General features: G+C 40.3%; 1 protein-coding gene across 2 annotated transcripts in view; it reads left to right on the top strand.

Annotated features, from left to right (window-relative positions):
- The first annotated feature begins 6,613 nt into the window (after window positions 1-6,613).
- LOC126166549 (protein maph-9-like) overlaps window positions 6,614-26,700 on the top strand; it is a 161,338-nt gene continuing 141,251 nt past the window's right edge. The window contains exon 1 of one of the 2 annotated variants that reach the window (XM_049920411.1): window positions 6,614-6,836. In XM_049920411.1, coding sequence (XP_049776368.1) covers window positions 6,835-6,836 — 2 coding nt within the window. In that variant the 5' untranslated portion in view covers window positions 6,614-6,834. Of the gene's footprint in view, window positions 6,837-7,551; window positions 7,881-26,700 lie in introns of those variants that run through there. The other variant, XM_049920410.1, reaches the window with a different exon arrangement.

Genomic DNA, 26,700 nt, shown 5'->3' with positions numbered 1-26,700 from the left:
GATTGTCATAGTTTGGTGTCAATCTTCCTCTGGAACCACATTTAATGTCTTGAACATATCATATCAATGAAGAGTTGGGTAAGGTATTAAATGAGATTTAGCTGCTTGGTGAACTGCCATGCCTTTATTAAGAACATCCTGTACAGCTTCTTGCATATGGTAATAGTCAGTTTATCTCTGTCCGTCTTCCTGCAGTATGAAAGAACCATCTTCAAACCTGATAATATAAAACAGGACTGCTGAACGTCTGTGATTTGAAAGCCTTGAATTCCTACACATATGTTTTACCCTTGCTAAGGAAACAAAGACAGAATGCTTGTATTGGACACTTAAAAGGTTCCTGGAGCACAATGAACCATGGCTCATTGTGCCCCGGGAGAGCTTGGTTCAATGTGCCCCAACAGTACATATTTCAAACAAAGATCATGTGAGGTTATGTTTGAACATTGTTAATATTTGAAGATTTATATCATTAAAATACAGTATTGATATTGTTACAATGACTTACTTTCTCTAAAATTTGGTGACAAAGGATTGAACAAAATTAAATCTATCTATGTCCCCAAAAATTACTTCACTGTCGCGAAACTAACATATCACCAGTACAACACTAATGGTGGGAACTAAATCCTGCAGAAAACAAGTGGCAGTTGGTAGAGCAGTACTGACAACATATGCACAGAGGAAAAAATAATTTACCACCTTATACTGAAATTATGCTACCTGATTCATTGTGCCCCGTGGTTCAGAGTGCCCCACTCTCCTCTATAGCTGTAGCGGCCATCACTGTTTTCTGGATGGTCTCATTCTTTTGTAGGCATTTATCTACTTGTGATTTCCACCAAGTAGGTTCTTTTCGAAAGAGATTGATCCTTCCTACAATACACTTTTCTGATTATTTTCTTATTTTTCTGGATCTGATGGCAAGCCATTCATCCTCCATCACATACCAAATGTTTGCTTGCAAAGTACAAGGTATAGTGTAGACTCGGAGTCAAATGAGACAAGTGAATCGTGTTCTGCGTTTGTTGCCACTAAATGTGCTTTCACTAAGCTCTGGCTCAGTTTATTTTGGACTTTTGCCTCCTGACGCCATATCATGCACCTCTTTTTGATACAGTGAATCTGTATACTTATAAAGGTTGCTTTACCCAAAATAGAGAAACTGTTACAAGTAATTTATTACCTCGTGTTTTCAGTAACTTGCTATTCACTGAAAAAGTAGTATTAAGAATCAGGAAGGAATAGACCTCGTATGTCATCATTTTGAATCTTGATTTGAACATAAATTAGTGGTTTTCAAGTTCTATATGCAATTGGTATGTAAAATTTCAGTTGCTTCAACCTGTAAAATAAGAAACGCATTAAAATTGCTATGATGTGATTAATAAGATCAGGTAATCTTGCTAAAGCTTATGTCGAGCTTAAGTTTTCTGTTACACATTAAAAAGAAAGAATGTATCATTCATGAGTTACAGTACAGAAGCAACACTTGATAGTAGCACAATAGGGATTATTACAGATAAGTAAGAGGTTAGGCTAGAGTCCTGCTTTTGCCAGATACATCAGTCATTTTGATGTCACTATGGTTTATTGTTGAACTCTTTCATAACTGTGAAAAATACCATCTATTTCCTATTCAAAGCACAAATGAAGACAGTAACGAATAGCTGATGCACTGCCGAACATGCACTGAATCAGTCACTGAAATGAACCTGACAGTGATACAGGTCTCTACAGCACAGTTTACAGTATTTCGTAGTATGTCCACAAACAAAGTTTTGGATAGTGTAGATCACAGTAAGGTGATCCGTTTGGTAAAACAATGGGTGCAGCATAAGCGAATATCACAAAGTGAAGAGTCCACAGAGTATTGCAAAGATATGATGTGCTGCGGTTGAGGCCATTATTGGTATTGCTCTTCTTAACTAAGTAGTTACTGTGAACACCAAGTCTCTATTTTCAATTACTTCCAGAGATAATACCATCCCTCTCCCTTAAAGCTTTCATGTATAGTTGCAAAGCAGAGATTTATGACGAAGTTGGGGAGGGGGTAGGGGGGGGGGGGGAACACAGGGATAATCACTATGATCAGCTGATTTTCTCAGTCTGTTGTAGAACAATTGACCAGATTCATGCTCCTGTGCTACGGCTACTTTTGCAGACTTAAAATCTCCTGTGTAAGAATCCACACTGATTCTGCAAACATCAGTGTTGTAAAAGTCGGATCGCTCTCTTCATCTGTAAGATCAAGAAGGCAGTAGTTAAAGGCATCCAGGTTGATGCTGTGACCCTTAACTTTGGTAGGCAGTCGATAAAGTTACGCACTGGAGTGAACAAAATACAAGCTTACCTGACATCTGACCAGTTTTGTGAGTGAATTATGAACTTCCTAACACATGAAACTCAAAGCTTCTTAACAGGACAAAACCGACGTACGTAATAGAATTCCGAAGAACTCTAAGGCGGAGCTATTGGGAGGTTACTCTTCATGAAAGACACAAATGGTCTGGCGGATAACGTCGGAGGCTCTGTGGGGCCATTTGCAGATGATACTTCGTTTATAGAAAAGTTACAAATTGAAATGCAGGAAGACCTGCAGAGGGTCAATGCTTGGCGACGGAAATGACAGTTGAGGCTCAACATGAGTAAATATAATGTATTGCCCTGAAGTAGGCCAAAGGAAATATATTTTTTTATTGCAAGATAGGCAGCCAGTCTCTGGGGACAGTAACAAAAGAAAAATTTCTAAAGTATGTGTATGGAATAACCACATAAAATTAGTTGTAGGTAAAACTGATACCAGACTAAGATTCATTGGAAGAATATTTACAAAATGTAATTCACGCACAAAGATGTAGATCGCAAAACCTCATTCTGACAAGTTCTGAAGGGCTGCTCGCCAGCTTGTGACCGTTGCTAGTTAGGACCAATAGGTGACATAGGGAAGATCCAGACATCAGTGATGCGTTTGTTCACGAGCTGATTTAGTAAGTGCAATTACGTCACTTACATTATCGTCAAACACTTGTGACAGACGCTACAAGATAGACGTTGTGGTCCACAGAGAGGTTTACTGTTAAAATTATGAGAGTGTGCTTTCCAAGAGGAGTCAAGCAATAAATCAATTTGGGCTATATCCATCTCGAAAAATGACTGTGGCGGAAAAATCAAGGAAATGGAAACTTATCACACACTATTAGTTAATAGTAGTAACTGGGTAATTGATGGCGATACCCAAACAACCCGCTGTCATACATCGTAAGAATGTGTATGTAGTGTAGATGTAAATTTAGATACAGATTTTTGGCACTGTATGACAGCACCCAGGTGGGAGTGACTTAGAAAGTGGACTTATCCCTGGCAGCATCCTATTTCTGTCTCAGTTTATTGAGAATCTGACGTCTGGCAAATTGGTGTTGCCATCATGGGTACAGATAAATGGCGCGCCTTGTGGTGCCGACTACAGTGACCAGCTTCTCAGGTGCAGCCTGAGACCACAGAATCGACAGGGTTTCAACAGTTAAGGCGAGTAGCGTAGAGGTAGAATACCACACAGAGGCAACACTGCGACAACAGTGAAGCAAACTGAATAAGACTCCACCTTGTTCTATGTTGTCAAAACAAATGCGTATGGCATAGGATAGTGGCAGATAAGGTTTGAAGTGACCATGAAACACGCAGCTGTTAATTTTCAGCAGTTCTGGCGAGAAACTAAATTACTCGTGATTATAACGGACTAACACTTGTACATCGTCTTTCAGCAATGTCCGTAGTGCATAATTACAAAACGCTCCAGTCCCAGACGACCCACTGCATGGCGATAAGAATGAGAAAACACAATCTGAAAAATTTAGAGTCACTGTTCTTGTTTTTTAATGCATATATCTTACACAGAAAAATCCGAAAATCAGCAGAAGATGATGTAATCCACAGTTCCAGAGAACAGAGAGTTCAGAGAGAAACGTTATAGAAAATTACACCCCTATCACAAAGAATTTGCGCAAGTACTGCAACGGATTTTGAGACCCGTGTTCTTTCTGTAAATATATTATCCATCACAGTGCTGTCCTGTTGAACTTCAAACAGTTTGTATTGTTCATGGATAAGGCTTCATTCATCCATGATGGTGTGTCCAACAGCTGCAGCAGCCACGTCTAGAGTGAGAACAAACACCACGCCAACGACATCGGTGACTGCCAGCAACAGTACTCCACCAGTGTATGTAGGTGGGCATTGTGCAAAATCATCTATTACCACCTTATTTGCTGCCACCCCATTTGACTGTCCATGTCACCTGGTGTTCCTGTGAAATGTTGTGCCGCAGTTCTTGGAGGCTGTACCCCTTGTTGTCCAACAAAGGGTGTCGTTTCAACACAGTGGTGCCAGCCCACTTCAATGTTACTATCCATGAGTACTTGAACAACACGTAGCCTCATCGTTGGATCTGAAGGGGAGGCCCAGTCCCATAGCCAGTGCTATCTCCAGATCTCACACCTCTGGACTTTTTCCTCTGGAGTTATGTCAAGATGTTGGTGTGTGAAACCCATGTAGAAGTAGACGAAGACCTGCTTGCTGACATCCAAGCTGTCTGTCTCGTAATACAACAGCCACCAAGGAGCTTTGAGAGAGTGTGGCAGAAATTCTTGTGTCATTGCCATCCATGTATTGAGACTGTCAGTCGTCACTTTGAAGCTATGTTATTGTTACATGGTGTACACTGTGTGCCCATAACACAATAAATTTGCATTTCTGACCATTGGTTCTATGTCTCAATATATTCGATTGTGGATGCACTATCACCTGATTCAGTTTCACTCAAAAGGTTTGAGACAACCTGTATACGTTCATAGAGATCAAATCCCTTAACAGAACATGGCTTGTATTTGTCTTCTACAAACTTACTAAAGTAGGTCGGTTTGCCTGCTTCCAAACTGTTCTTTCAGGTCTCGAATCGACATACGAGCATATAATTATAGCTGGTAACACTAACATAAACTTTCTATACAATGGTAATTCCAGTGTGAAATTGATCTATATTGATTTAGACTGTATAAATATCACTATTATGATAGCCTTATAAATGTAGTCATAACACTCCTGCTACCTACCACATTAATTGTGTGCAACTGGATGAAGGGTACTGCGTTTATGTATAGATGAACAGTGGTAAATGTACTACAGTGAAAAGCTGTATCAAACTCATAAAAGAATCTACTCTGTAAATCAGGTATACTTACAAGGAGTTTGAACATTAACTGAGTCTTCCGTCCCATAGCTGTAGCGATTCTGTGCCATGGACAGGAATTGGTGAGATTCTTAAGCACCATGCATACTCTTCCGTCATCCATCAGAAAAGTGTGTAGTCACGGTAGTACAGCTAGTTGGGAATCTATTGGATGAATCTAGAACTACTTCTACAGCTATCCAGGAACCTATTTGAATTATAGTACGAATCTAATGCTGCTACCTTACTGAATCCACTATGACGCCTGCTGTGTGAATCTGTGAAATGAATGTGCTGCTAGTACTGTACTAACTGCACCACAGTAACCAAGTGTATTAATTAAGTATTATAGTGAATTTTCATGCACAAGCACCCTTATAATTGACTTTGGTTTGAGGAGCACTGATATTGACGTCTTAAGCAGGGTTCACATATGCGTCTAATGTGGCGCCACAGTTTGTGGCTTGCTGTAACTGCACCATGAGCTACTGTTCACACAGGATGCCACAAATTCTATGTACTCAACAGCTTTCAGTATGGCGTCAACTGAAATCATATGGGTGCATATGAATGTTATGGTGCTGGTTATGGTCTTAGAGCTGTGACAGGAGTTACATAGAAGGACAACGAAACCCAAATACTGGATCCGAAAATAGATTTTGCAAAGGGATAAATCAGGGGAAACAAACACATTTACAAAAGAAATAACATTCAGGGTAGAAAATGCTGTCTGCTGTGGCAAACTAACCAAGAGCTGGCATGGAAATATCATTGGCAGACACACCATTCTTCCAAGATTTTAGAATCTTATTATATTCGTTGATACAGGCATTTAGAATAATCAATTTTTAGTTAACAGCTGCCACATCACACTCTGAAATATTTACTGCGTATAATGCGCAATATATACAATGTTTGGTCTCACAAGTCACGAAGTTTATACGACTCGCGTTTTTTGGTGAAATATGTCAAGTTTCTTTATTCATTCAAAAATCTTTTAAGACTGTGAGATACGTCACTGGTTTGCAAATATTTACTGCTGGAAAAAATCAAGCATAGGTTGTTGTTCTTGTAATTCTAGAAGCTGCGAAAGTGTATCTGCCGACCACTGTTTTCACTTTTTTCAGAAATAAAATTTAAAAAAACACTAAAATCGAATGGCATGCTGCAGCAATTACGCCAAGATAACTGCGACAGACTTGTCGTGTTTCGAATTACTGCTCCAGGGAGCAGTAGTGGTAGGAAAGTGGTGCATCAAAGTATAACCACGCTGAACGTTTTGTGACGTGACAAAAGTTGCGTCTCTTAAGTTGCACCACAGAAAACTGGGAGCTCATACGTGCACCCGCAGTATGCCACTAGTTGTGGCAACACTTCTGTTGCGTGTGTGAACCTGGCTTTAGCCATCAAATTTGTCTGATCTGAATGCATCTGGGACACTACAGTATGTCAGCTTTGTGCCGTCAGTTAATGAGAAATGTGTAAACATGTAATGTCAGATACTTCTGAAACCTGAAAGAATCAATTATAGCATGCCTGGTCAATCGAAAATTGTAATATCCACTTAGAGTGAGTGCGCATTGTAAAAACAGGTGTAAAAGCGAGCAATGTAAATCAATTCATTTGTTTTTTTTCATAAACTGCAGTTTTTCCATCACATTGTTCCTAATTATTTCTTCTTTAACGACGTTCCATATCGGTTTTACTTGACTTTGTAGTTATTAACTTTCATGAACTGAGTATGTTTTATCTTTTTACACACAATATATAGGCGGTATTAACTTTCATGAACTGTGTATGTTTTATCTTTTTACACACAATATATAGGCGGTATTAACTTTCATGAACTGTGTATGTTTTATATTTTTACACACAATATATAGGCGGTATGTAATAATTTTTAAATTAATTTCACTGGCTTTTTGCAGCAAGCAAGGCAGAATGGCTGGTAGGTACATAATTTAGATTCCAGTTTTGCTTGCAGTTTGTACTCTGAATTGGTTGCATCAATCCCTCTATGTAATCCACCTGGAAACCCGAAAGCTTTTCATCATCTGCAGCAGTACTCGAAATTTTAGGATAGTAATGAATTCGTAACTGTGGAATGAGCCGCTGGCATTGACTATATGGTGCTGCGGACAGATCTGAGGCCGATAGTAAATGCCTATATCATTCCGGATTACGTGAAATACGTACCTTTCTCATTTACTGGCAATTGCTCCAATGATGCGAAGATACACCCAACGTCAATGTTGAAACGTATGTGTCTTTCAAGGATAATGTTTGCACATACTTGCTATGAAAACAAAGGATGTTGGTGGGGGTTAGGGAAGGGGCGTTACCGGCGTAAATAGGATGAAGTTATTGTGGGGACTATGGAAACTCCCAATGAGTCTGAAAGTTCATTTATTCCGTCGCATTGTGGTGGATATGATAACGATTTTGATCTCTACAGTGAACCATGTGATGATTTAAAGGATTTTGATTATAATTCATCTGAAGATGAATCAGAGCATTCAGACGCAACGTACACAAAGGAACTTGTTACGAAGTCAACTCTAGACGCGAATGGCCTATGTGATAGGTCGTATAACAGACCAAAGAGTAGTCTTAGTTTACGTTATGACAGCTATGACAGTGACATATTTGAAAAGTACGTATAGGAGTCGAATTACAGATTCGAATCACATTGAGTCAGTTTGCATAATCAGCTTTTAAATGTCTCAGCGAATTTTTCATGTTCATTGTGTGTTACTATTCAGAGTTATTGGTGGTGGAGTTGCTGAAATTCAGTTCTGTAGACCGTATTTTATGGGTTGCTTCAAACTGTCCAGAAACGGGGACAAGTTGTACAGGAAATAGAGAGAAAACTTATTTAAATTTCAGCGTAACCAAAAATATCATAGTATACTACGTGACCATTTTTTATTTATGTATCCAGTATGTGGACAAAATGCATTGTATGGATGTTGTCGAAAGAATACATAATTTAAATATGCACAGAAGCAAAACACACACTCTTTGTAAATATTAGATTACATATCTGTTTGGTTTATGGTCCTGTTCTATTTCACATTCAGTCTTCTCCATAATAGAGTGATATTTCCGTTGTTTATTATTTATTGATTGCCTATTTAGCGAGACCACATTAGGGCCTTACGTGCCGGATTATTAATAATAGTAACACTAATTATGTTGATAAAATAATAGAAGCCGTAAGAATGCTATTGATTAGTTATTACAAAAGACTCAATAATAGTGACACTAATAAAATAATGGGGGAAAGATTCTGGTTGGTTTAGCGTTTTTGAAAGCTTGTTTGCTAATGCAACAGGAGAAGAGTGAAATGAAAGTTACAATGACTGTTAGGAAAATAGAGAACTCTGTAGACATTTCTCCAGCAAGACGACTTCCTCATGACCGATGATTGTTTGAGATGAAAATTCATTGAAATGATTTACTTATTTAATTAAAAGATCTTTACAACTTTTGTGAAGGCATGAAATTCATTCTAGTCTTTGATCTCTCATGGAAGTGTGTTGTATATCATGATTCCATTATGTAGGATATCACTTTGAGTGTAAACTGGTAACTGGATCGGGTCTCATGTTCATGTATTTACTTAATAAGTGGATAATGGCAAATGTTTTTAAACAAGTCAGTGAAGTGAGCTGCCCTGTGGCCGTTTTGTTTTACTTCATGTAGCCCTTTTTTTGTAACTTGAAGCTAGGTTAATGTGCTGCACATTTCTTCCCTACGAAGTAGTGTGTTGTTGGTGGTGATGAGCATATGCTTTAAAGTGCCTCACCACATTCGTCTGTCTTGTGTGCAAATCATTTCGTACTAGTACCTGCATAATTACTGTAGCCTATGTCCTTTTGAACCTGTCTGCTGTATTCAAGCCTTGGTGTCATCCTAAAATCTCCCACCATTTACCAGATTAGCTATTCCTTGTCACGTCAGGATATGCCCTAACAAGTTATTCTTTTAGTCAACTTGAAACGTATCTCTTTTTTTTTTCTCACAATCTGATTTGATGTCTTTCAGAAATTTACTTGATCTATCCATTCTAAACATCAACATTTTTCTATAGCACTATATTTCAGAAACAGTTCACCAACCTTATAAGTTTCACCCTGTGATTCCTCTGACACTCCCACAATTGCTCAGATATTTTCTTATTGAGACATCCACTTTCGTTTCATTGTGTGTTAATGAATGCGGAAGATTGAAACTGTATGCTGTGGAGCTTTTTGTTTGTCACTTCCCTGACTACATTTAGGGTTTCTTAAGAAATATAAATTTTCCTCAGTGCTGTCTACGTAATCCATGAATTTTTTTAAAATATGCATTGTGAAAGATGTTACCGACATAAATGTTGCAGTTGGCACATTTCTAAATGGTTTTCTCTATATTTCCTATTTGCTGAAGGATTTCTGTTTGGGCACACGTCTATTTTCCATCAGTCTTTGGCTGTAGGATTATAATACCCCTCCCCCCCAACCAAAATCTCATTTGTGAGACAGACTGATCTGTAGCATAGCCTGAGTTATAACAGTTGGAAGATGATAATTTGCGAATCAATGTTGTTAACGAACTGACAGTGTAGACAGCTGCCCACACCTTTTAAACAACTTTTCTGTTATAAAAACTAAAAATGAAATGTAAATTCAGAAAACCTATATTAGATAACACACGAGTCTTTGATGAGTATGTTGATGCCTACATTTTGGTTTATAAACTACAAAAATTCCAGTTTCAGGGTTTCCTGGTAGTATATCCTTCAGTGCTCTTGCAGAAAGTTTTCTTTCCTGTTAGTAAATTGGTAAACAATATTCGTGACTCCCACATGTTATGAAGAGTCATTTTAAATTGTTGTGTTGTGGAGTTCCATGCTCCATGCCACTTACTTTAAATTCAGATCCTTTATTTTGTGTTCGGGCATGAGTCTACCATGGCTGTCTAGCAGTGTTACAGTTTTTCTCTCCTCGCATAGATTTTCATGTCTTTGGTATTTTCTGTGCTTTGTATAAGTATCTCAGTCATTGTTTCAAGCTTTTCTTTATACCTTTCCAGTGATACGATATTGTACTGTACTATATATACAACATGCTTTTCAGTACTGGTGCTGTATTTACCTAGTGTAGTCATGTGGACTATGGAAAACATTTCCCTACTGCAGATTAATTTATCAGCTCATACACTTCTATTCACCATCAGCAAATCCACTTCTGTAACAATGGACACAAAATTATGCATTTAGGACTCATTTTACTCAATTGAAGCATAAGAAATAACCATTATTTAAGAAGCCTTTAATCACTACACTACTTCTTTTGTACTGCAATATCATGGTATTTTTTTCTACACATTTGTGTATTTAAAAAATTGTTTTACCAAAAACATATCTTAATTATGATTAAGTTCAAGAATGGACGTTCATGTAGCAGTGAAGCAGTTGAAAAGTCATTGCACAATGAATAGAGGTAAATTTCAATAGACGATTTAAAATGTTTGGTAGTTGCTGTATTTTGTCACACACTTCCTCATGTGAGCTGCTAAACATTAACAATGCACCCGGTTTTGCTTTCCAATCTTTGGTTGCATTTATTAGTAATTTTATTGTCGGCATGCCGTGTGCAGGCGGCACCACTGTCTTGAAGGGAGCTCCAGAAGCTGGGAATTGCAGAGAAAGTTGGAATACCAATATCACTCATTGTTGATGTGTCTGTAACAGGAAAAATGTGGTGCTGAAGCCATAAAACCTAAGCAAAACATGTGGTTGGGGAGGGGGTGGGAGATGGTGATTTGGGAAGCCATATTGTGGTATTCCACAAAGCCCCATGGTTACTCTGCAAGATTCAGATAGCGTATATCATCCAGGACTGGTTTTGTGAGCACTAGGATGAATTGTCACATTACCCCTAGCCACCAGTCACCAGACCTCAGTATTATCGAGCCTTTGTGGTCCACTTTGGATAGAAGGGTGTGTGATTGCTATCCAGCTCATTAATTATTACCTGAACTTGCCGTGTTTTGTCAGAATAGTAGTGTAGTATTCCCTGGAATATTTCATCCATTCTGAGATGACTGGTAGCTGTTTTGAATGCCAACAGTTTTTGTACACCATATTAGGCATGGTAATGTGCTGTGTTTTTGTTGTGTCCATATTTTTGTCCATTTTTTGTACTTCTAACAAAGTAGCTACTCCAAGTACTGTCACACCATTAGTGAATTGTTCTCTAGCTATCAAGGCTTTTGCTTGGTTGCAGCACTGCATTTACACAATACATGGCACAGTCATTTGCATGTTATACACTGTGAAACTTCTGAGCAACTAACTATGATTAAATTTGCTTGCATGCCTTTTTGACCTATTCCATTATAAATGGATTCATTAATCATTCATTGGTCATCCTAAAAGCATATGAACTGGAACAGCTTTTGAACTGCAGAAGTCATTATTTGAAAATGATTTCCCACTCTATCAAATAAGAATAATTCAAGAAACAAATTAAGTAACTGACATCATTATAAAACAGTCAATTTTACTCAAAATAATTTTACCAACTTTTTCAAAGATTCACTTTCCCTATGCACTTCATCTGGTTGTATGAGACATATGTTCAAGGAGGAGTTTATCAATTCCTGGAAGAAGTCCTATATTGTCTGGATTATCTATTAACTATTTGTACAGAAAGAACTACAACAAAATGTACTTGTTTTCATTTAACTCTGCTGTAATGGTTAATTTACGAAAGAATAGATTTTTGTGTGGGTGTTATCATCAAATTAGTTTTACAGATATCACTTTGGTGTCATAGAGTATGCAATAACACTTTTTCATTTGAAAGGATCTAATTCTATACATCTTGGGTGTAAAGAAGGAATATAAGTAAACAGAACCCTGAAATACAATATATATCCATAAAACAGTGCCCAGTGTTTATTTGCATGTAACACTTTACTGGTAACGGTACAATCGATAAACTACAATCAAATCTAGGAACAAGCCAAAGCTCAGAACATTAAAGTTCTGAAGAGAGAGAGAGAGAGAGAGAGAGAGAGAGAGAGAGAGAGAGAGAGAGAGAGAGAGTAGAGTAACCAGTACAAATGCACATGTTAAATCTGGAAAACAGAACTGAAAGAATGATGTCATGTAGCATCATAGTTCATGAGCGTGGCATACTTGCACTTTTGTGCTGGCTGTGGGTTTACACATGTGTAGGTTGAGCCCTCAATGCTCATCCGCTCATCTGTAATGTAAAGCCAGCTTTAAATGTGAATCTCTGATTCACCACCATCTTACTTTTGAATGGTTCACATTTCCTTAACATCATTTCTTAACTGCTGTTCTGATAAAGCATTCCAGTCAGTGGCATTAACACTTCTGTATCTCTGAACTTTGTTACTGAAAGAAAAGAAGTCCACACTAATGAAACAATCTCCAACTTACTGATTAATGACTACCCGTTACTAAAACAACCTAATTTTACGTTGGTTAACTAATGAAAAATGTTTCTCTGACTGCACCAGCATCCCCTTGAAATAAGGTAGGGTAAAAAAAAGTATAGAAAATGAGTAAAAAGATGCAATTGGAGTAGCCACATTTATCTGATGTAATGATTTCCAGTGCATACAATTTTGTTGTGCATACTGCACTTTTTCTGACAGGTCAGGTCAGTTCACACATTTCTCAGACATCCACCTTAACATATGTATCTGTAAAATCTGGAATGTTATAACAATATGATTTAAGGTAGACTACTACTCACAACACCGAGCGGGGTGGCGCAGTGGTTAGACACTGGACTCGCATTCGGGAGGACGACGGTTCAATCCCGCGTCCGGCCATCCTGATTTAGGTTTTCCGTGATATCCCTAAATCACTCCAGGCAAATGCCGGGATGGTTCCTCTGAAAGGGCACGGCCGACTTCCTTCCCAATCCTTCCCTAATCCGATGAGACCGATGACCACGCTGTCTGGTCTCCTTCCCCAAACCAACCAATTACTCACAACATAAGAGGAGGCACTGACCAGCAGACAAGTAAAGTTAGAAGTATATTATTAGCTGTTGAACAAAGTCATGTGAAGAAACACACACATATTCATACAGGCACAAGTTACACAGACTGGTAACTATCATCCCCTAGTTGCAGCTGTCAAAATGATTATGTTGTTGAAGACTTTTAGATTTGATGAGGACAGAGGTACTGATGGATGTGTCATTGAGGAGAGTGCCGTGTTGGTTTGAAGAGGACCATATGAAGAGAACGGGTGGAGAAGGTGCCAAGGTTCTGGAGGAGTGTGGATGGGATGCCCCCACCTGTGATCCATTTTGTAAAGATGTCATCAATAAACCTGAGCCTGGTGGATGGCTAGGAATGATTCCTCTAGAGGAGGCCGGCCGCGGTGGTCTAGCGGTTCTAGGCGCTCAGTCCAGAACCGCGCGACTGCTATGGCCGCAGGTTCGAATCCTGCCTTGGGCATGGATGTGTGTGATGTCCTTAGGTTAGTTAGGTTTAAGTAGTTCTAGGGGACTGATGACCACAGATGTTAAGTCCCATAATGCTCACAGCCATTTGAGCCATTCCTCTAGAGGCCCATGAATATTCGACCTAGGACAGTGCCATGCGTCTAACCATATCTCTGCCACAGATATGTTTGTGGATCATACCTTCAAGGAGAGGTAATTACGGGTGAGGAAATAGTAGGTCGAGGTGGCCAGGCAGGAGGTTTTAGATATGGAGACAGTCATGCTATCAAGTGTTCAATGGTGTCAAGGCCATGGATGGTGTAGAGGGAGGTGATGTCGACAGTAACAAGCAGGCCATCGAGCAATAAAGGGACAGGATCTGTGAAGAGTCAGTAGAGAAAATGGTTATTGTCTTCTATATAGGAGAGCAAGTTAAAGGTAAAGTGTCGGTCAGAAAGGGCAGAGATTCTCTCTGTTGGATTTATGAATTTTAGGAAGCACAGGTGTGGTGGAGGTGTGGTACATCCTTCCCCTCCCACCTTAATTCAGTCCTGTCATAAGCATTTCCTACCCCATTAAACGTGGGGCAACCCTGAGATAGCATACACGTAAGCCTACAAACTTAGCTGTAGCCCTCTGTGTGGGCATAACTACCAACACACTGGTGTTTGCATTCATGGCCACTGCCAAACCGTGGCAAAACGACAGCTGGACCACCCAGTTGCCAAGCATGCCACGAAATACTGTGTGCTTGACTTCAACAACTATTTCACAGCCCGTGCCATGTGCATTCACACCAACACCAATTTTTTTCCCTGCAGTATATCCTTTGTCCTTGTAACCCCCCTTCCCCCAGCCTCAATCTTTGCTAGTCTATCCCCTCCAGGTGCCACTATCCTGTCCCTGCACACACCCACAGCCAGCACTATTTTTGTTGAAAATCATGTATCGAGCCAGAAGGCTGAGCCTGTGTTAATGTTCTGAACTCTTGCTCAGGAGAAATGTGGTTTGTACCCTCTTCGACCATCCTGTCACGGGTTTTCTGTGGTTTTCTAAAGCTGCTAAATGGATAGCTGGGATGATTCCATTGATACAGCCATGGCTGACGTCCTGCCCTATTGCCCTATCCTCACCTAATCCTGCCCTACTCTGTATATCTTTTACGTATGTAAATAGTATTTGATTTGTAAAAGAAGATGTTCCAGTGCTGTGACCTTTCAGGGGGGGGGGGGGGGGGGTCGAAATTTAGACTTCTTATAACATTATTTTAACAGATTTTTGTGAATTTTAAAAGTGTACAGAAAATTTGTACTTGTAGAAAATCATACCACATCTCTGAATTTGCAGTTCTCATTTTTTTCGGCAGAGGCACCAGTACAGTATACTGGTGCATACTATCACAAATCAGGCACTGTATTTAATTTTTTTCCTCTAATGTGTCTGACATACTGGATAGTGTTGTGCTGAATGTTCTAAGGATGAAAAAATGTATAAATAAATAAATCAATCTTCCTCCACCCCTACCCTGATGGTTCATCCTGCACCACACTTCTTCTGTACTGTCCATTATCCACCCTAGCCGGGATCGCTACATACCTCAGTGGTGTCACAGCACCCAGAGACAATAGTATGTGTGGAATGCAAGTATGCTAAGTTTCAATCAAGTCTTCAAATGAAGCACCTGGGATATGGTTTTGAATTCATGACATCCAGGAATATGTGGCACTGTGTGATAATATCATTTATTTTTGAGACATGCATGTGGGGCGTGAAGATGGCATAGTGCAATGCTAAAACTGATAGTTCAAATAAAATAGCATCTCAATTACACAGCTGTTGGTGAATTTCATTGATAACTGAAAATAGTGTGTGTGTGTGTGTGTGTGTGTGTGTGTGTGTGTGCAAAACATCCAACAATCTACTTTTAAATGTGCCCATCCGTTACTCAGTGCCTCCTTTAGGTGGTGAGTTGCAATCCATCCTAATTTGCAAAGGCAATCTAAACAAAGGTTCACAGCACAAATAGCTTTATTCCAAACCTATTTCAGTTGGATAGAATAAATTGTGTAAGACACAGTTTCTGTTTGAACAGTAGATCTTAATAAATATGAACAGATTATGCAACAATGTTCAAATGAATTGATAATATTCACAAGATTGAGTAAAGAGTCTCCTTCAGTGCTGTCAGAGTTGTCACGAAAGTGAAACATTATCCAAATTAACGTAAAACACTATCAGGGCAAATTCACCGAAAACTGTAGTGTTCAAAAGTAATGTTTTTGCAATTGTAATTTTGGCCAAGCCTTGAGAATGCAAAGAGCAATAAGATTCCCCAAATTTTGTATCTTTTTCCACTTTGTCATTTGAAACTGCTGGAAATCTGTTTCATTTGCCTTGTTGTACAATGAAATCTGCTAAATTTCTTTGCTAAAAAGTAACAACTCACACTGTAGTTGAGGAGTTGAGTGGTCAATAGTCACATAATCTAGACTGAAACATCTCTAAGCGAAGGCACAGCAGTTTTTGCAGTCATGTGTATGTGGCTATCGACCACTCAGTACCTCAACTATATGATGAGATTTTTCCTGTATTCTTACCATTATTTATATTCCACCACCATTTCCATTACAACATTATCAGGTCTTCAGTCATAAATATGGATAATGATTCACTAGTTCACATTATGTTTTGAATCTGAATCATCAAACCCTTGTGTAAACAGACAAAAACCCCATTTCCTTCAATAGAATGTTTAGATAAAATATGCTTGTTTCACAAGTATTTCACCACCACATCAGACTATTCAGCTTCTGAAGGACTGTAAAATGGGTGGCACTGATGGTATGTACTTGTGTAGTTGTCTGTGGACTGCTACTTTAACATTCTGTAGAAGAGTTGTTAGTATAGTCTGCATTACGGAATTTATCCTCACCACCACTCTTAGGGGATTTCTCCAGGATATCTTCCCCTTCAAATCTACAAGGATATGTCATTTTCATCACAAATATGAAATTTATTCTGACTTCATATGTACAGAAAATGTATGAGAATAATTCTCTGATGTAAATCCTATCAAATAACTGGGCACAAAACAAAGTCAAAAACAAACAAGAGACCACACCAGCAAATGTATGGAAACATTTCAAGTGTGAGACCCAAAATCTGAACAGATACTGAAAGCTTTGCATAGAAATTCAGCTACACATATTAACTCGTTCAGAACAACCAGAGATTTTGGTGTACCTTATTTCTAGGGGGACACAGTCTGCACATTCCAATGAGACAACCTACTTCTATAATCTTAGACATCAACCTTCTTGTGATATCTGTCATTAAAAATGTAAATGTCTTGTGACTAGGGCCTCCCGTCAGGTAGGCCATTCGCCGGGTGCAAGTCTTTCCATTTGATGCCACTTAGGTGACTTGCACATTGATGGTGATGAAATGATGATGATTAGGACAACACCACACCCAGTCCCTGAGTGGAGAAAATATCCAAGCCAGCCGGGAATCGAACCCGGGCCCATAGGATTGACATTCTGTCGTGCTGACCACTTAGCTACCGGGGACGGACATCTGTCATTCAAATACAGTGAAAATAACAGACTTCAACATTGCATACTGTTGTCCTCCAGTATTGACATCTTCATCAGCTTTTCCACGCTGTGGGTATTGACATGATAGAAAAAAAAATTCATATTTACGTGGAATCCACTGAAACTTATACTTACAGGCACAGTCAGGGGCTTCATAATATGATAGCTTATGTGATCTGTGCCATCCACCAGGCTGCTGAACAATAAAAAAATCAGTTTTGATAGTCTGCATGTAATTTGTCCTTCACGAGAAGCAATTAGTGGCACTTCATCTAAAATGACAGATGGACAGTGCTGTGACTTTTCAGGTGCAGGTCACCTTCTAAGGGACTTGCGAATTTGTGCAGAGTAAGTCTTATTAACAGTATTATAAAAGGGACAGATTGCTACTCTTCACATGGAGGAGGCGATGAGTTGCAGACAGGCACAATGAAAAGGCAGCCAAACATGTAAGCTTTTGGATAAAAAGTTCTGCTTCGAAAATAGAGAGAGAGGGAGCGCGCACATGCGTGTCCATTCGCACACATTCTTTTTGTCCAAAAGCTTAAATGCTTAGCAGTCTTTTCACTGTGCCTGTCTGTGACTCAGCACCTCCTGTATGTGGTAAGTATAATTTATCATTTTTCATAATAGTGTTTATTCCATCTTGGACTTTCTTGAGTAAGTCTTATTAACGCATTTAAGGGTAAAATTAAACAGAAGCATTTACAGGGGATAGCTAACTCAAGGGTGTTAATCATCATGCACTATGAATGGAAAGCTGTATCCAATATGGAGGACACATAATAGTCAATAACTGAAGCTCCACAACCACCAGTCTTGTTAAATCCTTCAGCCTGTTATTTAAAAAGCTAAGCTACAGACAGAAAATAAAATTCTTCAAGAATAAACCAAAAAAATTTTGAGATTCAAATGAAATTTTCTTCCTAGAATGTTGTTGTTGATAAAAATGATGGAAACTGAAATCATTGGCCACCAAATTCAATGATTACTTCCTCCTATTGACAGCAAACAATGTACCTACTGATAAGCAAGCAGCTGGAGATGCATTTGATTTGCTTTAGAAGACACTGCAAACACCAACAGAGATACATTGACTACAAAGAAAGTAAAACTCCTTACGTGATTGTAAAATTTGACCCCTAAAAAGTGGTAGCACTTCTAGCATTGATTGTGTTACCATCAGAGTATTAACATCTTATGCGGAATTGACAGGACTATCTTTAAGCGGTCAATGACTAATGCCAGCTTAAATATGCTGTTCAACACTTCCACCTATAAAATAGAAACTACCTCTAATTACCCACCCATTTCACTTCTCCAATCTTTTGAAAAGTTTTTGAGAAAGTGACATGTGACAGAATATTGTCCCTTTTTTTCTGAGTGGAAAATATTGGGTTTGATAAACAGTTAACCAAAGAGAAGACCTGGAAGACATCACAAATGAAATCCTGGCTGCATTAAACAAGTAAAATTATCTTGTAATATTCTATGACCTTGCCAACACCTTTGACTGTGTGGACCACCAAATTCTGCTTAAAAAACTAAAGTGTTACGGATCCATTGTGGATCATTAGAGGCTTACCTTCATAAAAGAGAGAAGAGGGTCACATTAACAGACTGTCACAATAATAAAACTAAGCTCAGAATGAGTGGATACATGTGGACTCCACACTGGTATTTGATCCATTTCTGTCCGTAACCTAAATTAATGATCTTCCAGTGACCTTAAAGAAGATTTCAAAAACTAAAATTTTCTCATGACATACACTTACTAAATGAAGTCTCATACTATACCTTACAAGACGCAGCCCAGGTGATGATTGAATTGGCCAGTAACTGGTTCACAGGAAACCATTTAAATGTTAATCTCATGAAGATTCATACGCAGGTGCAAGAGTGCAAAGATCACCTGTCAGTACCAGAAATAGAAGTAGACCAAATGATACGCAAAATATCTTGTGGTCCAGCTTGATAACAAATTCGAAATGTAATTGTTCAGGCATTCCTGTTTGATATGTTCAGTAAATGATTCTTGGGTCAGCCACCAGATTACATTTATAAAAGTGTAATTTGGCAGCAGACCTGAGACCTCAAGTCAAAATGTAGTCCACATATGGATAAACTAATTAAGCAGCTCAATTTTGCATGTTTTACACTGAGAAGGACATCTCATTTTCTTGACAAAAAGACAAGGGTGTTAACTGAGTTTCATTTTTCTTTCTCTGTCATCTTATGTAATAATGTTCTGGGGTCAAGAATCTAAAGTAAATAAAGTATTTATTCATTAGAAGATAGATCAGGAAGGTATGGACGAGTGGCTCTCTGCTGGAGGTTGGTAGAGGTACAGACAATGCAGGCAGCCAGTTTGTTGCCAGAACTCTTTATTAACAGTCATATGTAAACATAGAGCAGTGTATGAGTAAGCAGCAGGTGACATCTCTCGGACCCTACCATGCTGAGACAAACACACCGGCAGCATGAGATAGCCAGTAGCCAGGGTTGGGTAGGCATGCCTAGCAGGGCTATCTGGATGATGAACACAGAACTGCTGGAGAGCAGCAGTGGTCCCCCAAGGTTAGAAGCTGATTCATTGCCTGGACCATGAAGGCAGCCCAGCTTGCTGGCTGCCCTGGCTCAGACAATCAAAGGGCAGTTGTTGGTTCATGGCCCTGAGATGGCAGTTGTGGCTATGTCATAAGTTCAGTGATGGCTAGCACAGGCTATGCATCATAGTATGTCGGATCTGTACAGGTGGTGACAGGCTGGACCTGTGGGTGAAGGGTGAAAAAACCTCTGCCCAGGGCTGAGTTTCTGGGAGAGCCATGTTTCTGTGTCAATTAGAAACCTCTGGAACACAGGCTAATGACCTTGGCTTGGCTGTTATGATGTGGCAGTCAGTCACTGTTCCAGGCTCAGCCAACAGCTTGCAGAAGTGGGTGGCAGCTTCTCCTGATGTTGCTGTGTAGGCAGAAGCATTGACAGGCTGTGGCTGATTATGGTTCTATGCTGCTTTCCATGCTACTAAAGTTCTAAGCCATACAGTTCCTCCCTCACAATAGATAACTGCAAATGTTGCAGAGACCTCTTAAGAACCCTGCAATTCATACACTCTTCACAGTACATTTATTGCTTCAAGGTGTTTGTTGCTGATACAAGGGGCAGTCATAAAGTTTTAACTATTGCATTATAAAAAGTAAAAGTTACACAATTAATTTGTTCATATATATATATATACAGGTTTATGTCTGCAGTCCTCCTACACACTGAAGTCCTCATGCCTTAGTACTGTAGCACACCACTAGAACAGGAAAAAAATGGCACAGCTCACTGATAAAGTGGAGTATTGTGTGTTAATACATTTTGTACTTTTGAAGGGGGACAACACTGCACAATTCATGCCAAGTTGGTGGAAGTGTACAGCAAATGCACCATCACATACAGGGTGTTTGGAGGTGTTAGTACCTACCAATACAAGAAAAAAAGTCTAGTAAGTATAGGCTCCAAAATGTATACATTAAGAGCTATGAGCACTTGTTCATCATAGATACTATGAAAAATCTCTCTTCTTCTTCAAGCTCTTTGCTTTCCATATTTTGGGAGGAGGTAGTAGGGACCAATATGGGTAAAAATATCCAGTAAACATGAGCTTTAAATGCATACTGTAAGAGCTATGAGCAATTGTTCATCTTCAATACCATGAAACACATCTCTTCTATTTAACAAGTGCAAGTCCTTATAGCTCTGAAGGGGAGCATTTTAGAGCTCATGTTTACGGGATATTTTTTTCTTGTGTTGGTCCATACGTCTCCTCCCAAAACATAAAAGGAAAGAGCTTGCAGTGGAAGAGATGCATTTTGCTCTATCAAGATGAACTAGTGCTCACAGCTTTTAAGGTATGCATTTTAGAATCCTTGTTTACAAGACTTTTTTTTGGATACTACCACCCCTCAAAATATTCAACACTTTTTTAGCACCCTGTAGTGCAGGAACTGGAACAAGTCTGAAAAAAGAAATGGCAGACCATCTCTTTATGAAGTACCAGGAATAATGAGAGGAGTGGAGGCCCTGGTGCTCAAAAACTGCCATGTCACAGATGAGGCTGTTGCAAGCCTGCTTCTTTCAGTAACACAGGTTTTATTGAACAAAATGTACAAATAAATCACAGAAAATAATAGATCCTGATTCTTCTTGAACCAAACACAAACAAATCCTTTTAGAGGTGGACATCTTTTTGCAATTAAAGTATTCTGGAGATTCAATGACTAAGTCAGATGCTAGAACACTGTAACTTTGTCAGGCCAGGAAGCACTCGAATACAAACCATGCTTCATGTGTACTGGTACCAGCAGGTGTACAATTCTGCACTCCACCTAATGACCCTATTTGACATATCTGTCATTACACTAAACTCTCACTGATCTCACCCTCAGTAATCTGGCCCCTCAGTAATCCACCCTACATCCAGCCTCTAGTCACTCAAGCAGAGATAACACATACAATAATGAACTGTTATGCACAACAGTGTTGTTAGATAATTATAATGTTAAAGAATGCTATACATGTTTGGAATTATGGCTTTCTTTATGATTCAGTATGATGGCTCCCAAGAGGAACACATTATGGTAGGCCTCAAACACTGGAAGTTAGAGATAAGTTGTACTGAGGTTCTTTGCCGAAAGCCATTGCCGCTGAGTACAGCGTTGAATGAGCAACTGTTTATGGTCTGCAGCTTGTCGTCTAGGGGCTAGTTGTTTCTGCCTCTGGATCACGAGGTCCTGGGTTCAATTCCTGGCTGGTAGGGAATTTTCTTTACCCAGGGACTGAGTGTTTGTGTTGTCCTCATCATCAATTGGATAATGGCGAGGCCAGAAATGGAAAGACTGGAACTTGTATGGGCGCTGATGACCACGGTGTTGAGCACCCCACAAACCGACATCATCATCATCATCACCACCACCATCAACTGTTTATGGGCAAATTTTAACAGCTGAAGAGAGAATTAAAAGTTTAAAGGAAAGTTATCATTAAAGTGATGGAGAATAGGGCACAGGGGAAGAGAAAACATTATACCTCACACTGCTGGTGCTGCAGCTGTAGACATCTTCCCAGAGTACATTATACAACAATCAAATACATGCAGTACAGATTTAATGCTTGCAAAGCCATTAAGTCATACAGAATACTGTCATTGCATATTGTCATTGTGACAATTAGAAATTTTGGACACACTCAAAGACTAAGTTTTCTATGAAAATGAATGTATCTTTGGATTTAATAAAGTATAATCCCTGTGTGTTTACACTGAGTTTAAGACAGTAATTGGCACTTCCATTAATTCAGCACTGATAGGTGCAAGGCCTCTCCAGTTTGTCTGACGAACCGGTTTCAGGCTCTGTCTCAGGCTGATACTGATCTTCAGCCTGACATGGCTGCTTGTCCTGTTTCAGAGGTTGCCCCTCAGTCTGCAAGATCCGGGCAGTCGCAGAGGGTGGGCTTACTGGTAGTTGGGAGCTCCAACGTCAGGCGCGTAATGGGGCCCCTTAGGGATATGGCAGCAAGGGAGGGGAAGAAAACCAAAGTGCACTCCGTGTGCATACCGGGGGGAGTCATTCCAGATGTGGAAAGGGTCCTTCCGGATGCCATGAAGGGTACAGGGTGCACCCATCTGCAGGTGGTCGCTCATGTCGGCACCAATGATGTGTGTCGCTATGGATCGGAGGAAATCCTCTCTGGCTTCCGGCGGCTATCTGATTTGGTGAAGACTGCCAGTCTCGCTAGCGGGATGAAAGCAGAGCTCACCATCTGCAGCATCGTCGACAGGACTGACTGCGGACCTTTGGTACAGAGCCGAGTGGAGGGTCTGAATCAGAGGTTGAGACGGTTCTGCGACCGTGTGGGCTGCAGATTCCTCGACTTGCGCCATAGGGTGGTGGGGTTTCGGGTTCCGCTGGATAGGTCAGGAGTCCACTACACGCAACAAGCGGCTACACGGGTAGCAGGGGTTGTGTGGCGTGGGCTGGGCGGTTTTTTAGGTTAGATGGCCTCGGGCAAGTGCAGAAAGGGCAACAGCCTCAACGGGTGCGGGGCAAAGTCAGGACATGCGGGGACCAAGCAGCAATCGGTATTGTAATTGTAAACTGTCGAAGCTGCGTTGGTAAAGTACCGGAACTTCAAGCGCTGATAGAAAGCACCGAAGCTGAAATCGTTATAGGTACAGAAAGCTGGCTGAAGCCAGAGATAAATTCTGCCGAAATTTTTACAAAGGCACAGACGGTGTTTAGAAAGGATAGATTGCATGCAACCGGTGGCGGAGTGTTCGTCGCTGTTAGTAGTAGTTTATCCTGTAGTGAAGTAGAAGTGGATAGTTCCTGTGAATTATTATGGGTGGAGGTTACACTCAACAACCGAGCAAGGTTAATAATTGGCTCCTTTTACCGACCCCCCGACTCAGCAGCATTAGTGGCAGAACAACTGAGAGAAAATTTGGAATACATTTCACATAAATTTTCTCAGCATGTTATGGTCTTAGGTGGAGATTTCAATTTACCAGATATAGACTGGGACACTCAGATGTTTAGGATGGGTGGTAGGGACAGAGCATCGAGTGACATTATACTGAGTGCACTATCCGAAAATTACCTCGAGCAATTAAACAGAGAACCGACTCGTGGAGATAACATCTTGGACCTACTGATAACAAACAGACCCGAACTTTTCGACTCTGTAAGTGCAGAACAGGGAATCAGTGATCATAAGGCCGTTGCAGCATCCCTGAATATGGAAGTTAATAGGAATATAAAAAAAGGGAGGAAGGTTTATCTGTTTAGCAAGAGTAATAGAAGGCAGATTTCAGACTACCTAACAGATCAAAACGAAAATTTCTGTTCAGATACTGACAATGTTGAGTGTTTATGGAAAAAGTTCAAGGCAATCGTAAAATGCGTTTTAGACAGGTACGTGCCGAGCAAAACTGTGAGGGACGGGAAAAACCCACCGTGGTACAACAACAAAGTTAGGAAACTACTGCGAAAGCAAAGAGAGCTTCACTCCAAGTTTAAACGCAGCCAAAACCTCTCAGACAAACAGAAGCTAAACGATGTCAAAGTTAGCGTAAGGAGGGCTATGCGTGAAGCGTTCAGTGAATTCGAAAGTAAAATACTAGGTACCGACTTGACAGAAAATCCTAGGAAGTTCTGGTCTTACGTTAAATCAGTAAGTGGCTCGAAACATCATGTCCAGACACTCCGGGATGATGATGGCATTGAAACAGAGGATGACAAGCGTAAAGCTGAAATACTAAACACCTTTTTCCAAAGCTGTTTCACAGAGGAAGACCGCACTGCAGTTCCTTCTCTAAATCCTCGCACCAACGAAAAAATGGCTGACATTGAAATAAGTGTCCAAGGAATAGAAAAGCAACTGGAATCACTCAACAGAGGAAAGTCCACTGGACCTGACGGGATACCAATTCGATTCTACACAGAGTACGCGAAAGAACTTGCCCCCCTTCTAACAGCTGTGTACCGCAAGTCTCTAGAGGAACAGAAGGTTCCAAATGATTGGAAAAGAGCACAGGTAGTCCCAGTCTTCAAGAAGGGTCGTCGAGCAGATGCGCAAAACTATAGACCTATCTCTCTGACGTCGATCTGTTGTAGAATTTTAGAACATGTCTTTTGCTCGAGTATCATGTCGTTTTTGGAAACTCAGAATCTACTATGTAGGAATCAACATGGATTCCGGAAACAGCGATCGTGTGAAACCCAACTCGCATTATTTGTTCATGAAACCCAGAAAATATTAGATACAGGCTCCCAGGTAGATGCCATTTTCCTTGACTTCCGGAAGGCGTTCGATACAGTTCCGCACTGTCGCCTGATAAACAAAGTAAGAGCCTACGGAATATCAGACCAGCTGTGTGGCTGGATTGAAGAGTTTTTAGCAAACAGAACACAGCATGTTGTTCTCAATGGAGAGACATCTACAGACGTTAAAGTAACCTCTGGCATGCCACAGGGGAGTGTTATGGGACCATTGCTTTTCACAATATATATAAATGACCTAGTAGATAGTGTCGGAAGTTCCATGCGGCTTTTCGCGGATGATGCTGTAGTATACAGAGAAGTTGCAGCATTAGAAAATTGTAGCGAAATGCAGGAAGATCTGCAGCGGATAGGCACTTGGTGCAGGGAGTGGCAACTGACCCTTAACATAGACAAATGTAATGTATTGCGAATACATAGAAAGAAGGATCCTTTATTGTATGATTATATGATAGCGGAACAAACACTGGTAGCAGTTACTTCTGTAAAATATCTGGGAGTATGCGTGCGGAACGATTTGAAGTGGAATGATCATATAAAATTAATTGTTGGTAAGGCGGGTACCAGGTTGAGATTCATTGGGAGAGTCCTTAGAAAATGTAGTCCATCAACAAAGGAGGTGGCTTACAAAACACTCGTTCGACCTATACTTGAGTATTGCTCATCAGTGTGGGATCCGTACCAGATCGGGTTGACGGAGGAGATAGAGAAGATCCAAAGAAGAGCGGCGCGTTTCGTCACAGGGTTATTTGGTAACCGTGATAGCGTTACGGAGATGTTTAACAAACTCAAGTGGCAGACTCTGCAAGAGAGGCGCTCTGCATCGCGGTGTAGCTTGCTCGCCAGGTTTCGAGAGGGTGCGTTTCTGGATGAGGTATCGAATATATTGCTTCCCCCTACTTATACCTCCCGAGGAGATCACGAATGTAAAATTAGAGAGATTAGAGCGCGCACAGAGGCTTTCAGACAGTCGTTCTTCCCGCGAACCATACGCGACTGGAACAGGAAAGGGAGATAATGACAGTGGCACGTAAAGTGCCCTCCGCCACACACCGTTGGGTGGCTTGCGGAGTATAAATGTAGATGTAGATGTAGATGTAGATTGCCAGATAGAGCCTAGTGTATACTGATCTATGCATTTCTAGTTCTGGCAGGATTACAAGAGGTGATAATGGAAAAACTGAAAATCAGTCACTGATCAGTTTTCAGCATCGTGACATTTTGTACATGACAAAGGCTACTTTCTGCTGTGTTCTGCAACTGATCAGAGGTATTGAAAGAAAGGTACAGAATATGTACAGCAGCAGAAATGTTACACCTGTGCCAAGCCAATCAAGATGACTTCATAAGATAGCCAATAATCATGGACAAATGCTGTGTTGTCTATCACTAGATATCCCCCCTCCCCCATCTTCCCCCCCCCCCCCCCTGCCCAGAAAAAGGAGCAAGGGCCACACACACACACACACACACACTCTCTCTCTCTCTCTCTCTCTCTCTCTCTCTCTCTCTCTCTCTCTCTCTCTCTAACATTTTTGGGCTATCTAATATTGGCTCACCCTCCTTCCTCCCTCTGT

The sequence above is a fragment of the Schistocerca cancellata genome, chromosome 1 (assembly GCF_023864275.1).
Source record: "Schistocerca cancellata isolate TAMUIC-IGC-003103 chromosome 1, iqSchCanc2.1, whole genome shotgun sequence".
Lineage (NCBI taxonomy): Eukaryota > Metazoa > Arthropoda > Insecta > Orthoptera > Acrididae > Schistocerca > Schistocerca cancellata.
Note: the sequence above shows the minus strand (reverse complement) of the source record. Positions and strands in the feature narration are given on the sequence as shown.